The 17226-nt window shown below is 36.6% G+C and overlaps 1 protein-coding gene across 2 annotated transcripts in view; it reads right to left on the reverse strand.

Moving 5' to 3' along the window:
* LOC107750320 (polycomb group RING finger protein 3-like) overlaps positions 1-14382 on the reverse strand; it is a 34999-nt gene extending 20617 nt beyond the window's left edge. The window contains exons 1-4 of one of the 2 annotated variants that reach the window (XM_016565658.1): positions 14296-14382; positions 5391-5494; positions 2055-2172; positions 729-825 (exon numbers count right to left, since the gene is read on the reverse strand). In XM_016565658.1, coding sequence (XP_016421144.1) covers positions 729-825; positions 2055-2172; positions 5391-5405 — 230 coding nt within the window. In that variant the 5' untranslated portion in view covers positions 5406-5494; positions 14296-14382. Of the gene's footprint in view, positions 1-728; positions 826-2054; positions 2173-5390; positions 5495-13382; positions 13513-14295 lie in introns of those variants that run through there. The other variant, XM_016565657.1, reaches the window with a different exon arrangement.
* Between the last annotated feature and the right edge of the window lie 2844 nt (positions 14383-17226).

Genomic DNA, 17226 nt, shown 5'->3' on the forward strand with positions numbered 1-17226 from the left:
CTTTAATGTAGGCTATTTGCCCCGATTCGATCCCACCTGGGAAATTTATCTAACGTTATATTTATATTATTTTGTCATCATTATTTTGTTTGAAGGAGTTAAAATGGCCCTTATCAACCTTGATTTACATATTCCATCACATTATTTTGACAGTTAAAGTTTTGGGCGGTTTTTGGGTGGGCTTTTGTGAGCTTTTGGGCTGGAAATCGTCCATTCAATCTGGCAACACTGTTCACAGCCACTTCCTCTCAAACCAGAAAAAAAATGGTGCAAAATCCTGCACTGTCGTGATAAATAAACACCCTGCAGTTGTAATCATGACTTTCCATGTGGCAGTTCTACCCTGATTCACAGTGTGGATTTGTAGTAAACCTGCAGCTGATGGTTTAGCACAGCTGCTGCCCTTAAAATGACATCATGCAGTGCGATTCAGTTCCAGAAGTGCCTAAAACTTTCAGGTCACATCAGCAGATGTTTTCTCTGGGATGTGTGTGCTGGAGAGGAACACTCCACCCTGGACATCAATAATTCACCCTCCGACAAAGACAGCTGGAGGGAGCCACGTCGCCTTCAAATACCCATGTGGCTGCACGACACGCAACTAACATGCGCAGAAGCCAGCAGTCAAAGACTACGCTATTCACCGGTGTGCCTTGATGGACCCCTACTGGACAGCTCTGGGGTTTACATTGATTGAGACGTGTTTGTTTGCTGCTGTAAACTCTTACCCGATGTACTGCAGCGGATGGCTCTGGTGAATGACAATCCGACATGTGGGACACGTGTTGTTCTCTTCTAGGTACTTCACCAAACAACTCCTGCAGACTATATATACACACAAACACACACAATTTATACACCTTTAGTAAATTGATTCATTCTGTGCGCATCACATTATATGTCACAATGATAATTCTACTGATTTCCAAAAGTCAAGAATGTCACATTGATGTGAATTTGTTCAAATGACTCGGCACAAACCCAGAGGCAAAAAATACAACTAATAGCCCTTCTAGTTTTAGGACTCAAACTACTAAAGCATAATTTCAAAGGCTCTTGATCTGTGGCACAATGACTCCCTCTAGTGTTCAATTCAAAAACTAGCTTGACATGCTATACTTAATCTGAACAATACAAATAATTTTTCCTCATCTTTTTGCGGTTTAAACCACATGACTTTTACAAAAGGAGATTCTGAGTCAGATCCTTTTTAATAAATCGGTCAATCTGGTTCACAAAAACTGTCCTAAATGATTTGTTCACTGATAATCTTCCCATTAATTGTGCTGTTAATCCTGCAACAGCATCATCGAGCCAGTGAGCTGAGTGTGAAACAGTCTGATTCAACAACGAATCATTGGGACCTGGTTTTGTGAACCAAATCATTCTCTGGAAAAGATTTGACTCCAATGAACCATTTGTTAACATCTCTGCTTCTCACCTGAACACGCCACTGAGAGCCAGGTTAAATCAAGGCTTCATTACACCGAAATTTGGGTCTGTTTGTCACAAAGTTATCATTTGGTTTTAAAAGACTTGGAATATAGTTGTTTGGACCACTTTTATAAAACTTTTAAGGTTTTTTTTTGTCATTTTATGTCACTTCGTGTTCTTTATAAGGACAAGAGTGGCCAGGATATTCTTTAAAATTCACCATTTATGAGCCCAAAAAATAAACCCCTTGGTTTCACAGACAAGGCTTAAACCTAGCTGTTTCAGCTGAAAGAAACTTGCACTGACTGATCTTAAAATACATCAGTGCCTTTGCTTTGTCTCGAGATGCACACTAGTAATGTTTTTTTCTAAGGCACGTTTATAAAAATTACTTGAATGTCTTAATTGAACTATGGCCGCCGCCTAATCCTGGCTTAGTCTAAGCCCTGTCTGTGAAACCAGGCCAAAGAGTCTTAAAAGTAAATGAACGATTAAGTCCAATTTAAATTTTTAGGTAAAGCAGCACTTCTGCACACAATAATATCTGTAGACAATAGCGATTAAAAATGTCGTTCATAACTGAAATAAAGACTAGATATTAGTATAGCAATAACACTTACAGGTGTGTAAGCACTCCGTGACCGTGGTGGCGTCGATCAGGTACCCCTCACACAGACGACAGGTGATGTGGGCGTTGATGTCCCACAGTTTAATCTTCCTGGTTAACATCTCGGGGTTCTGGATGAGAAAGAAAGGGAGGAAAAAGAGGTTAAAGTATTTCACAACACACAAAACAGCAATCCAATACTCAGGCTGAAGGAACAGGAGTCAGGAGGGTGATCTCAAAGGTCACTAAGGTCAACCTTATAAACCCAACTATTAGGTTGCCTTCATCCATTACATTAAAAACAAAGGTCAAAAACAAGTGTTAGTTCATTTTCATGTATAAAGTGTAGTCATGTTTTTCGTTTGGTTAAATCCTTGTTCCAATTTCAAAGACAATGTTGTTTGTTTAGGGACGTCCCATGTGAAGCAGCCAGACAACTATATTGACCAGACATGTTATACACTGAAGTACAATCCGTGTCAGGACACATGCTGCTCATATTCAATACAGATTAAACAGATTATTCACCACTGCAGCCCACTGGAAAGAAAATAATTAGATCTATGTTGCTTCAATATTTGTGATTCAGCTTTTAAGAAAAATTTGTGTTAGAACCAAGTGGGAATTTGCACAATATCATCCATTAAAATGTAATGTAGTGAATGGTCAGAGATTGTATGAAACCCCTGTTTTAATATATGAATCAATTTTGATATTCTTATTAAAGTTGAAATACCTAGATATTACACAAACTTCAACATTAAAGTCAGCATACCCTATTTACACAACATACCCCCGTCTCATTGTATGTTATTCCAGGTTTAAAGTTTTTTTTAAATAATATTAACAAAAAAATTATAAAAAAAATGTAATAATAAAAAATTTGATAAAATATAATATTGATGTTTTTATTTTAAATTATAATTATGTCTAAGTAGCATTTTAAAAATTATAAAGACTTTTTTTCTTTTGGAATAAAGTGCACTGATAACTTATGAAATTACAAAAACTCTGAATGGTATCTGCACGTTGGTGCTGATTGGAACTGAAGTAATTGCAGGAAAGTGTGTAGAAGATGAAAGAGAAGCACTGCAAGCACCACAAGCTATGTTTATATTCCCCTATTTTTATGCACATTTTTGGAATAATCGCAGAATATATGCACATCAAAAAAGTAATGTGACTTTGCATGATGGGACTGAAATAACTTGACTAACCAGCGGACCGATCTCGTCGCACAGCATCTGAAATGTTGTTTTGGTTGTTCTGAAATGCCTGAGCAAAGTCTGTCATCAAAGTATTTCTGTATAATTGTCTTACACAACTGTGTTCCCAAACAGCAGGCATCCACCTCCGAAAGCAATGACAGCATTTATTGTGTCTGCTCGCTCTGAGGCGCGAGTAATTCATCATACATGAAAATTATTGTATTGAGTGGCTTCTCTTACTTTTGTTAGTGATATTTAGTGCCAGTTTATCAGGAAGTGACGATTTTGTTCTGTTTGACTCGTTGGATGGAAACGGTGCTTTATTCGCAAATGTTTTATGCGATATTCTAGTTTTGTGCACAAGTTAAATTTGAATCTTTGGATGGAAACATAGCTAATGAGATTAAATGTGTTCAGTAAGGCATAACCACAGGTGTTTTATGTTATGGCACTTTCTCATAAAAGATTTTCAAACCTCAGTCATGAATTCAGCCACCAGCCAAGTTGCAATAACATAATCAGTGTAGTGCAGTGTCAAATGAGGAAAGAGAACTGCCACGGGCTGCAGTGAATATTACGCTCTCGCATTAGTGGGCTTCAATAAAAGTTGGAGCTTCAAAGTCATTAATTTACCCATGAGTCTAAATGCATTATTCGGAGGGGGAAAAAAAAAAGTTAAATCCAAGTATTAAGAAAACATTACACCAGGATCATGGATATCAGATGTCACAATATAATTTTTAGTTAATAACTTGCTTAGAATAGACAAAATGTTACATGGTTTGACCGCTGCGGTTTTTTAATTAAACAAGCACAAATGAAGTTTGTGAGCTCCAGCAGAGGAGACGATTATCAGTGAATAAAAGACATAAATTTCAGAACATAAAAGAATATGTTCTATGAATATAACACATGATGAGTCATATGGATTACTATTACTGGAACTTTTAGAGTAGAATAAATCACCATTTACTTTTGTTGTAAATAATAAGAAGCTTAGACATTCCACACAACATCTCTATTCAAGAGGAGATCAAATTTGGGGGTGAAACATTTAAGATTGTTAAAGGAATATTCACTCAAAAATTACAATCTGCTGAAAATTTACCCTCTGCAGTGAATGGGTACCATCAGAAAGATTTCAAATAACTGAAAAAAAAATAAAAATCATCACAATAATGCACAACTAATCCACACGACTCCAGTCCATCAATTACCATCTTGTGAAGTGGAAACCTGCATCTCTGTACTAAACAAATCTATCATGATATTTTTTACTTCAAACAATTGCTTCTGGCTAAAAAAACACAAATCTATCCACAAAATTACTTCTATCCATAACTTTTTCCAATGAAAGCGTCAAATCACTTTCATTGAAGCAATGAAACAGATCAAAAGTGAAACAGATCAAGTACAGTTTACAAGTGAAAAAAGTCCAAAACAACTGTCAGTGGATTTTGATGTGAGAGGACAACAGGGGACGGACTTTTACACCGTGTCTACACCGGACTCGAGCGCCGCTGCGCGATGTGACAAAATACTATAGAACCAATTATAATCAGTGATGCTGTCTACACTGGATGCGGTGCGACATGGCAAATCCCCGACAGTAAACTGCTGCCCCGTTCTATTTATGATGTGCTGACACAAAGTTCAAATGATTTGCAACAGTCGCTTTGTAGACAGCCTCAAGCTGTTGTGGTGTAGACAGTGTAACACTGGAGTAAGTGTTATTATGGATTATGGACATATTACACATATTATGGTATTTCAATCAGAAGCATCAGTTTTAAGATAAAACATCTTAATAATGGATGTCTATTACAAACACACAGCTTTTCACTTCACAAGACTTTAATTGATGGACTGGAGTCATGTGAATTACTTGTGGATTTCTTTTATGTTTATCAGCTGTTTGGACTCTCATTCTGACAGCACCCATTCACTGCAGAGGATCCATTGATGAGCAAGTGATGTAATGGTACATTTCATCAAATCTGCTCAATCAGTTCAACTCATCTACATTTTGGATGGCCTGAGGGTAAGTACATTTTCAGCAAATTTTCATTTTTTTTTTTTTTAACTATTCCTTCTAAGTCAGATTAAACATTGTGCAGCACAAAAGGAAGTGATTCACTTACCCCTAATGCCGCCATGTGTCTACTGCTGAGGGTCTGGCAGCCGGGCTTCTTCTGCGAGACACAGGGTGGTGTTAACACTGCATCCTGTGCTCCACTTCACACAGCTGCAGAAAACACACACAGGAATTTATTTATTTACACACATTTATACACAAAATTATTGCAAGGAAATAGACTATTTTCCCCTTTGCCTTTTCAGAATGCTTTCAGTAAATTATATTTTCTGTTTTCAAGATTAAGCCAAATTGAAAATAGTATGGAACTTTTTTTCCCATGTCTTTCCTACAACTGTACTATGGGGTTACAAAAAATGTATGCAACATCTTTAAGATAAAACCGTTTGTTGATCACAAACTAGATATGCATGATTATGTCGTGGCTAATAATAAATGTTTCATTTATAACAGAATTATTAATTATTTTTATTATAATATCAATATACATTAAATTATCACCAACAAAATATAATTTACGATATACATAAAATATCAGTGATGTGAATTACAATTTGCTGACACTTCTCTAAGATGCCCACACATAAGTTTCTTGCTGGCCTGCTTGAGTCCAGACAGAGAGACTTCCAGTCTGGGAGTTTCTGTCTGTTCGCTAGCCTGTGAAATTACTGCACTTAAACCAAAGACATGAATGTAGGTCATCTAAAGGATATGAGTAACTGTGTATAATCAGAATCACAACAGAACCAACAGTTGAACATGTTAGAGTGTAAGTTTCAACTAACAGGTGACAAATAACATTTTTCAATATTCAAGCCATTCCCAATGGACCAAGGCTTGGCCCACATTTTTTCAATGAATATCCTGTTTTACTCAGAAATGCATCACATTATGGAAGTAAAAATGGTTGTGAATAACATTTTATGTTGACTTCAGTAATTCTCTTTGTAAACTTAGAATCTAGACTTCCCAAATTCCAGTTTATGAACTAAACTGCCTGAACAAATCAACTGCAATTGAATCTACCATTGCTGAGGGCGCCACTTTACTTTGTTGTGGTACTATAGTGACAAAAAAAAAAACAGATCTCTTTACAATACAGGAAACGGTGCCTATGACAGCCTGCAGACTGGAGCCATGCGAATCTCAGTGGGTTTTAAAAAAACATGACCAATAGTTAGATCATTGCCACACAGTGTCCAACATTTGCTTCCAACTTTAGAAGGATCAAATTGACATTGGTGCAAATTGAATCAGTGGTAGCTTGCGTTTGGAGCAAAACCATCATGCTAGGGGTTGTACAGGAACCGAGCCGTGACTGGAAACCATCGTATCACAGCTGTACCACTTAGAGCAAAATCAAACTGAACATACACACAACTGTACAATGTGAAAACACTTCTGAGACTTTGACCAGGGATGGTATGTTTTGTCATGTTCTTATCATTAAACCAACTATCATCATCACTGTACACAGACAACAAAAAGAACAAAACCAAACATGTGTTATCATGACAAACAAGAATTCCAGATAAGAACTTTCAGAGAATTTGCAGTGAAGATGCAAATATTTCACAGAAAAAAAATTATACCCAAGCTTTTCATTCAATACACTCATAATCACAGGACTTAAACTGAGCCAAACAACAATCTGTTCACTATCATCAGTATGAATTTTAACCTAAATTTAGCATAAATGAAACTAAATTACTAATTAACTTTTTTTACAGGGAATTTTACACTATTTTTATATTTTTGTGTGTAAAATTTGAGGAAAATATTGTAAATTGTGTAAACTTCCCTGTAAAAAAAAAATATGGTGAGAATACTACAGGTAACAATAACACAAAATTAGTGCAATAAACTTTACAATAGAATAGATTATGAAGCACCTTAGCTTCCATTACTGAAAACAAAAATAAGCAGAAATAAAACAATCATATGCGAATTCAAATTTTTTTTTTAAATCATAGGCTAATTTCTGTGGTAATTCAAGTTTTTTTTTTTACTCGCAAAATCCATACAGTAACAATAAAATTACAGATACATATCAGTTTACAGTTATTCACCATATATGGTATGGTAACTTACAGTTGCCAAATTAACAGCTTTTTATGGCCTTTTTCCTTTCGTAAAAATTATTTTTTAAGTGTTAGTTCACCTAAAACAATTTTTTTACACTCATGCCATTTTAAATACATATTCTTGTATTTTGAATACAAAAGGACAAATTTCACACTTCTCTTTTTCTGTACAATGACACTAACTTTGGCCAAGGTCAGCATGTTTTGTGTTGTAATGTGTTCTTATGATGAAAAACATTATGGAGCACAAGTTGCGTTTTAGAGTAGTGTGATTTTTTTTCCTTTTTATGCTACACAAAACTTACTCAGGTTTACACCAGAAAAATCTGTAATATATACCTCATGAAACTAAACTATTGATTTGATATATAAAAAAGCCAAATAAACCAGTCATTTTTAAACACAGTGCAGCAGAATAAACCTGAGGACAGTTTAAACCTCTCCTACTCCAGACACAGCTCTCCATTACATATGCAGTCAAAGATTGTCACAAATTCAAACTCAGCTCGAGCTTTCTACAAAAGAAACCAAAATCCACGTTTGACCAGGACACACAGTGGGGTTTACGAACAGAAACTGCTTTGACGAACGGGCAGCACTCAAGCTAGTGGTCACAGGCAATGCCCTAACCTGACCCTAAAGAAAGGGCGTCTCATATGCCACAGGTGAATATGGTTTTCATAACAGGGTGTGTCAAACATTTTCATAGAAAGCGTCCAGCAGTAACACCTTTCGCCCAGTTTCTCACACATTTGCTGCTACAAAGGATCTGCTGTTATCCGTCAGTGGCTATTGAAGTGCTCTGAGAGATGGCCGGGCACACAGACGCTGCCAGCTGTATGAAGCGCTCTGTGAGGAGCTAATGAAGCGCCACAGTACGACAGACTTACTAAGCAGGCCAGTTTTGTCTCTGGAAAAATGGGTTTTGTGTGCGACCCCAACGCTTAAATGAACACGGCCCGGCAATCAGACAAAAATAGTAGTTCACGCTTGTTACAAACAGTCTTTTATGGCCTGGTGCTAAAAAAAAATCATCAATTGAGGAGTGTCAGGTCTGTTTGAGGAGCTGGGAGCAACTCTACGCCTACAGAGCCGGACTATAAGATTGCTGAACAATTGAGATTTACTGATGTCATTCAGCAACCTGATAATACCGCTTTTCAGAGTGCAAGAGCACCTGGCCTAATGAATTATTAAATGACAAATTCAATAAACCCTTACAAAAAAAGTATAGTGGCAGTACTACCATGGAACAGCAATGATATCAGATTGTAAAAACAGGGTACTTTGATATGGTGAGTGATGGAATACTTAAATTTGCACGATAGTCCAAGGCATATCCAAGAAAACCATGGTACCATATCCAAAAAATATTGTTAGTAAAGCACAAACATTACATTATTATCTATTTTAAGTCACTGGTGTTAAATAGTACACCTAAAATACACTTAACTCATAATAAAGTCACCTTACAGACTTTGGATCATCTTGTTTTACAAAAAAAAAAAAAACATACTAAACATTTATATAAAATCAGAACTGACCCCATTTACTTTCTTGATATACATTCCTGGTCTTATTTGTGACCTGAAATGACAATTCATCAATGTATATCAAGTCACATTACAGTATAAATCAGTTTCCAAAGTTCTCACAAAATTCATACCATAACAAAAGAACCAGAAAAGGAAAAAGACACTGGTCTAGGAAGTCAGACTGACAGAAAATTACAAACAATTTTAAATATCTCTAGAAACCTACAGTATTTTTAAGCAACTAGATGAAAGTCCAGCAGAATATACTGTAAAAAATGTTTTATGTCTTATACAAACAAACTAGACATTAAGCAGCCCAAGCCACAATTACTAGTTTAAATACTTAATCAGAATTAAGTCAATGGTGTGGAAAGCATTTCAACACACAAGCCGTTTAGCCAAAAAAAATTCTTGAAATAAACCAATGTAGATGTTGCAACCATTTCATAAAAGCAATAACTGATGTGGCCCCATTACCACACATCAAGATGTCCATTCATTTTAAATAATTCAATAGTCTGTGAATTCTTTCTTAGCAGACACTTTCTTATCAGACTTATCTGGCTGTACATCTACTAAAGAAAAGTGACCTTTGTAATACTGACCCAGATCTGAAAGCATCACCACTGAAAAATTAATAAGTTCGTCAGACAAGAAGGCACGACTTTATTAGTAAAATCCCATATCTCTTAAATTCCAGTAGTTAACCTCATTAAAAACATCAAAATCACACTAAATATGGGTTCATTGGCTTATTGCATGAAATCCTTTAACAAGGAATGCATTGTTCAGCTCTCTAAAAACCGTCGCCAGTTTTTACAGGCTATAGGACAAACTTTTACATTGAATTGAATCTTGTTTGTGTTCCACAATGTGTAATCACACAGAGAGATTCTAAGTTTGAAGGTTGTCTCCTTGAGATAAAATACACACAAAGCACCCAAGTAGCATGTTGACTCTTGTGTAACTCAGAGACTGCATCCTGAAAGACTGACAACATCACACGGGGAACTTTGAGCCAATACTGAGATTCACTTCCCCTCACACTGAGAATCTGAAAACCCAGGGGTTGTCATTTAAGGTTCATTCTTGTGCTGTGGCAGTACCACAACATTTACTTGCCACTTTTTATCAGCTCTTGATTAAATAAAATACTCTGGTTCGCACCCAAATCTGATATCATTTACTATCATTTCGTTCTTTAATAAAACACAAAATGTGAATTTCAGCATATTATTTATACACCACTTGTTTTCAGGACAATAAAAGTGAACAGGGATGGGCACTGTGACATAAAAGTACAAAAAAATTTGTCCGTATGGCATTTTAGTCCGTTTCTCAAACAAAGCTAGCATGTGTCTTCTGAAGACTTGCAGCACACTTTTATGGTGCGTTTTTGTCATTTTTGGAACTTGACAGTATCCATCCATGCCCACTTTCACTTGTAGCAGCATAAACGTTATGTCTATGATCTCACACAGAGAAAAAAAAAAAAGCAAGTCTTAAGTTTGCAGCAATGTGAGGGCAAGTGAGCAAATGATAACAATTTTCATTTTTGGGTGAACTAAAAACTCTTAATTTTTTTTATTATGTAAATAAAATCTGATAAAATTCCAACTCTATAAGCTGTATACAGGAAACATCACAAGCTCTGACACGACCCACATTTACGGAAGTAGGACTCAAGTTTGTCAGCAGAATTCATCCACTACAACCCTGGATGCTTATGAAAGAGGAGTAGAAACTGCAGTTCACTTAGGCCAAAACAAAGGATCTTAAAGGGATAGTTCACCCAAAAATGAAAATTCTGTCATTAATTACTCACCCTCATGTCGTTTTCAAACCCGTAAGACCTTCGTTCATCTTCGGAACACAAATTAAGATATTTTTGATGGAATCTGAGTGCTGTCTGACCCTGCATAGACAGCAAACATGGATTATTTTACCGATCTCCTTGCTACGTCTCTGGACTTGGGAACATTTCAGTTGTATTGCGGTCTATGCAAATATCTTAATTTGTGTTCCGAAGATGAACGAAGGTCTTACAGGTTTGAAACGACATGAGGGTGAGTAATTAATGACAGAATTTTCATTTTTTGGTGAACTAACCCTTTAATACAACCTGATAACTAGTGATAATGGCAAGGCCAATTAATCGGCCAATATTTGTAAAATTTTATATTATAAGCATTGGATGACAACACTTGGCAGTTCTTCTGACGTTAAATATTATGCAAAATAAGTGTTCATTTAACTTCTCATGTGCCTTTATTAAATTATATACGGTCTTCTTATACCATAAGGCACTGGACAAAAACAATCCAGGTTCATTGTAAAAAATTAGCCTGTAGTGACATTTCTGCAAAATATTCCATTGCTTCTTGCACATTACATTACACAAGCAAAACTGAAGTATCACATATTTTAACTGTTTATGAAGAGCTGAATCAACCAAAAAAAAAAAAAAAACCTTCAGTGAATTCACACTTGAGTCACATGTTAGCTAGAACTGAAGATGCTTTTTGATATAATCCAGCTGATCTAATCTACATAATTGTAATTGTAAGTGTAAACCTACACCTCAGCAAAACCAGGGTCACATTTCACCGACTCAATATTAAACTCATTTTGTTTAACATGAGATAACTTCACATCAGCGTAAATAACTGCCTGCACTGTTTAATGCCAGACCGCAGGCTTGACCGGTTTTAGAACTCGCTTTTCTGGGTATGCACTAAAAACATGGACAAACTGAAAGGCATTGTTTTCACTGAAAACCACTTAACAGTTGCTGGCACATTAGAGAGGAGGACTGCGCAATAGCCATAGGCCACTTGCTTTAGCTAGTACTACATAAGACATAAATGTGTTTTAAACTTATTAACAAACAACACGTGTCTCATGATGACATGTATAGACTTCCTCAGACTATCACACTGTTTTAACACTGACAAGAAACCATCAGACAATAGTCATGATATTGACTAAGCGATTAATCATGCATTAATGAAACATCATCATATGAATGTTTGACTCACTAGTTATGTCAACGACTATGGTTAGTGTGTGAGTCTTATAAAACCTGTCAAGAACATGTCCAAGACATATTATATTATTATATTTTTTTTTTTTAGCATTGTGACATTTTCATGAGCTTACCTGTCATTACTACAATGCATATTTTTTTCAGATTATTCTCAATGATGAATCTGAATACTGTGATACAATTTTAAATTGAAATGATGTAAAATGTCATAAAAATTGTGACAAGATAAAAAAATCTTAATGGTCCTCAAAATCAACTTTACAAAAGGATTATTTATTACCTTTTTGTTTGTATTGAAATGCAACCTGGACTCATTCTTGAAAGCCTTCATGAGATTTACCATAGTAAAAAATGCTGAATTGTAAAAGGCCTCACAGTGCAATACTGTAAACAGCATCACATGAAGGTGGTGTCTTTAGATCAAAAACACTGTGACACATTTTATATTTAAGATAACACTCTAAACCAACATACTGTACATCTGGACATAGAACAAATCTGTTTTCAGTGGTCAACATGGTTATTAGAAAGCCAGAACACAGAAATTTCACAGCTGATTCTCAGGAGAAACCAGATCAATGTGGACGTCGACCAATGTCCAGACCTGACAACTCAATACGTCCATCATGTAGGGGTGTAGCGTAGATCCCCATGGGACGTAAGGGGGACACGACCCCCCACAACTTTGGGAAAACAGAAAATTGTCTATAGTGCAATCAATACTGTAACAACAATATCCTGTTCGCCGTACCCCCAACTATAATGTTAAGCATTCACAAAAGTGAATGTGTCCAAACACATGAGACAGGACTTGTTGGTTGTTCCTGCTCCAGGAGTCTGGGGTGCAGGTTTGCACATGCTTCCCCAATAAACCCTCTGGGCTTTAACTTTTTCTCTGGCCCAGATTTCATTTTAGCTTGCATGCAAACATGCCAGAGCATCAAACCCCAACTTTCAACACACAGATAGGCGGATGATGATTATGATGGACAGGAAGCTCTCAAGAACATTCCAGGCAGGAGGAAGAGGAGAACTGACCAGCACAAGAACTGTAATCAGACACAGGAGTGCATGCTTATGAAACTCCAGCTACACTAGATTACACTTTTTCCCTTCTTACAAAAGATGACCCCGGTTAGGAGCTGCAGGGCCCGGCGTCGCCGTACACACTCACACACACATTTACACACGTATACACGCACATACAGCACGACCGCACATATAACAGCACGTATAGCCATGCAGAGCTGCCATCAAGCAGAAAAAACACAGCGAGAATAAATGAAAACTCCCCGTTTGCCGTCCGAAAGAAAGCTCGGGAGACGCATACGTGCAATGATCGGGGGGATCGGTTCAAGCTTAAAGGAACAAACCTGTTTATGGCCAGAGCGGTCCGCTGGATATTGGGTTGAATCCGAGTTAAATCCACTATCAGTAAAACAAAGAGGCGAAAATGTCCGGCCAGTGCCGAAACAGGCCGAAACAGCGCACTAAGGAGCCCCGCTGCGCATGCGCAGATTTTGTCGAGGGGAGGAGGGGTGGATGAGAGATTAAAACCATTGGATTATACTCCATTTAATGTGTTTTATTAATTTGAAAAAAGTTGCATGGATCTTGGTGAATTACATTTAGTGATTATGCTTAATAACGACTATTAACTTATAAAATTATATTAGATATAATTACATGTATTTATGTATCTTAATAGATATATTACCTATACTATTTATATACAAATAAAATACAATAAAAACACATTGTAAGTGTATGGTAGCCTACTTTTTAATTATTTGTACGCTTTTGAGACACAAATATATTTTTCTAAATAATAAATAAATGACACATTTAATAAAGTTAAAAGATTTTGGCCTCTTCACAGGTCCTTGGGAATCACTGAATTATCATAGGCTACCACACGTGTCATTATTTTGAACATGATCTGTCCGGTTTATATTTAATTCGTTATGATGTCATTTTAATTACAAACAACATTATTTTTAACTGTGTATTTACCGCATTTTTAAAAAAGATCAAAAGAAAAAAGTCAAAAAAAAAAAGATCAAATATTTTCTTGAATTCAAATTTGGTTGCAAACTAGATGACAATCTTGATTATGATGATGATAATTATGATGGTGGTGGTGATGATGATGATGATGATGATGCACCCTGAAATTGTTCCTGGATCAATAGTCTGACCTTTGCATGATATGCAAAATGATATATGAACGTAATGTTGACATTTTTTGGAATTAGATTGTTTTGGAAATCCTTTAAAGTACTTTACCTTATACTTGCCAAACTTTAGACGGATAAAGCATGGAGTTTCAGGAAACCGGCCGGCGCTATGACAGCGAGTCACGGGTTGAAGGGAGTGGTGATGTGATTGTGGATTTGTTGCAAGGTAGAAGCGCCTAACAACTCTCATTCACCGGCATATATGTGAAATCAAAACCAAAACAATGGTCTTTCTAGACAAAGCAAATAACCATGCTCGTGATTTTTAGTTGTTCGCTGTTTGGAAACTGGTTAAGTTATTTGTGTAGATTACTGACAGAATTGTTTTTGGACCCAAATGGATACACCGCTGACGACGGGTTGAGTTTTTAATCTGTGATCTGGTTGTGGTTCGGGATTGTCATTATGGATGATGGAAGCGCGGACGCTGAACCGCTCGTCGGGAGCTCGAGTGAAGATGTTCGGTCTCACCTGGACTCAAGAAACACGGCTAAAGTTCAAAGTTTACAAAAGGAGATGGTTCATCCTATTTGTACTCTGCCTGCTAAACTGTTCTAACGCAATGGTAGGATGTTATTGGCATAGGCTACTCATTCATTTACAGAGAAATCATAACCTACGTGAATGATTTTTTTTATTAAGTACAAATATGCCAGGGGAATATAGCTATCTGAATAGAACCGAAGGTACTTTTGAATTACTCCACCTAAGTAATCATGTCATGAATCCCTCTTCCCAAGCGCTCCAGTCTGGGTTATGTTTACTTTAAACATTCAACGAAATTAAGATTTACGTTTTATACACTTAAAGGGATAGTTCTCCTTTAGTTGGTCACCATTGACTTGCATAGTGGTTTTTATTTTTCTCCATAATATGGAAGTCAATGGGGGCCAGCAACTGACGGTGAACTAGCCTATCCCTTTAAGTGCATGTCTGTTAGCTTTCAACTAATATCAAGTTGACACAATTATGTTTTAATAAATAGGCTATCTAGGCTATACGCAATTTTCAGTCCTCTTCTTGCATATTCACATTTTTGTCCAATAAAATGTTTCCACTGAAACTATAAGAATCACGTGCTTTTGACTTGTAATAGTAATTAGCAAATCATGTTTCACAGCTATGATGTAAACCAGTGTTTCTCAACCCTGGTCCTGGGCGCCCCCCAACCCTGCACATTTTGTGTGTCTCCCTAATCAAACACACCTGATTCAACTCATTACCTCATTAGAAGAAACTCCAGGACCTGAAATGGGTGTGTCAGATAAGGGAGACATACAAAATGAGCAGTGTTGGGGGACGCCCAGGACCAGGGTTGAGAAACACTGATGTAAACCAAAGCATATTGTCATTTTACAAAAAGAAACAAGCTTTTTGTAGGCCAGGGACAAGCTCATTGATATGGATATATGAAAAAGGATATTTGCGATTCATTTAATCATTAATCAGCATATCATGTTGTAAATTAAAACATCTCTACTAATTTATTATGTCTGTTGCTGCTCAAGTCCCCCAATTTATCCAGAGTTGAACTGATTTTTATGTTCACACTTTCCATAGTGATCAGTCCACTAGGGGCTTCAGTCTACAGGGTCATAACAGGGTCTTCCTAATAGCCCAGCTGTAGTAGGACATGGATACGTCCCCCCGAGGCTATTATATCTGAAGAGGGCGTGTGCCAGAAAGGGGCTTGTCAATCTTAATTATGCACCCGTGGCTCCCGTGGGACCTGTCATTTGCACTGACACCATTGTATATGTGTTACAAGGCCAAGACGTCCAAAGCTGTTCATCTGAAATACGAGAAATCTACATCGTGTCTTGGCACACTGTGTTAAAGCTTAGCAGATGGTGTAATTCAGAGCTTATTTAAAGATTACAATCTTGAGGAAATATGATGACGGCCTAAACCTGTATATCTGATTCTGGATTGTAGTCGCAGGCATGTGTTAAGAATTTTTAAGTACAAAAATAATTTTTACAATCATCAATGACAGTTCATTTTAGGAAAGCATCTTATGTTACACAAAGTGCACAAAAGATTTCCACACTGACTGCAAAACAACATCTATGAATTTGAATTAATGTGAAACAGCGTCCCAGTAAGTTGTGCAGTGGTGCATAAAACGACTGTATTGTGTTTTGGGATCAGCTGACTGCCATCTGTCACGCTGCTGCATACATATAATATTCTTGATAGCTAACAAGTAAATGCTATTGTGTACAACACTGCAATTGGCCACTGCACTGTGAATAATGATCAGAAGGGGTATAGCTGTTCTTCATTTCTAAGTGTTTACTCTAGTACCACTGAAATTAACTTGTATTTTTACTCAATTACGTTCTGGAGGAAAATAAAATCATATATTTACTCAAATTTTATTTACAATGTGGCTTGACTTGTATAATTGTACCGATAGTTTAAATTCAAGTATAATTTCTCAGTACAACTTGCTGCTTATACACTTGCACGTCACTCTGTGTTTGTCATATTTAGCTCATGTGAGGGGCCCTTCTGACCTGTGGTTTCTGTTTTTTGAACTGAGTTCAAAAAAAATGTTGAACTGAGACTTTGACTATGTCATAGAGCAACTTCATATATTTAATAAATGGCATATATACATATGTATATAGTTGTATTTTTGAATAGATATCGTAATAACGTACACATTGAAGCTACAACTTCATTTTCATGTGTTCAATTTCTCTACAGTCATGGCTGACTTTTGCTCCTGTGGCCGACCAGACAGCACAATATCTGCAAATCTCTCTAAATCTGGTCAACTGGCTGTCGCTAGTCTATGTAGTGGTTGCTATCTTCTTCAGTCTGATCACAACATGGGTGCTGGACACACTGGGACTGCGCTTCTCGGTATACACAAACATACTCTCAAATCTAGTTGAATATTGTTTACCAGCTGTTACGAAAATAAATTTAAAAAAGGAATAATAACTATAGTTTTTGCCAAATACCATTAAGT

This window comes from Sinocyclocheilus rhinocerous, unplaced genomic scaffold (assembly GCF_001515625.1).
Source record: "Sinocyclocheilus rhinocerous isolate Xijiao unplaced genomic scaffold, SAMN03320098_v1.1 scaffold1053, whole genome shotgun sequence".
NCBI lineage: Eukaryota > Metazoa > Chordata > Actinopteri > Cypriniformes > Cyprinidae > Sinocyclocheilus > Sinocyclocheilus rhinocerous.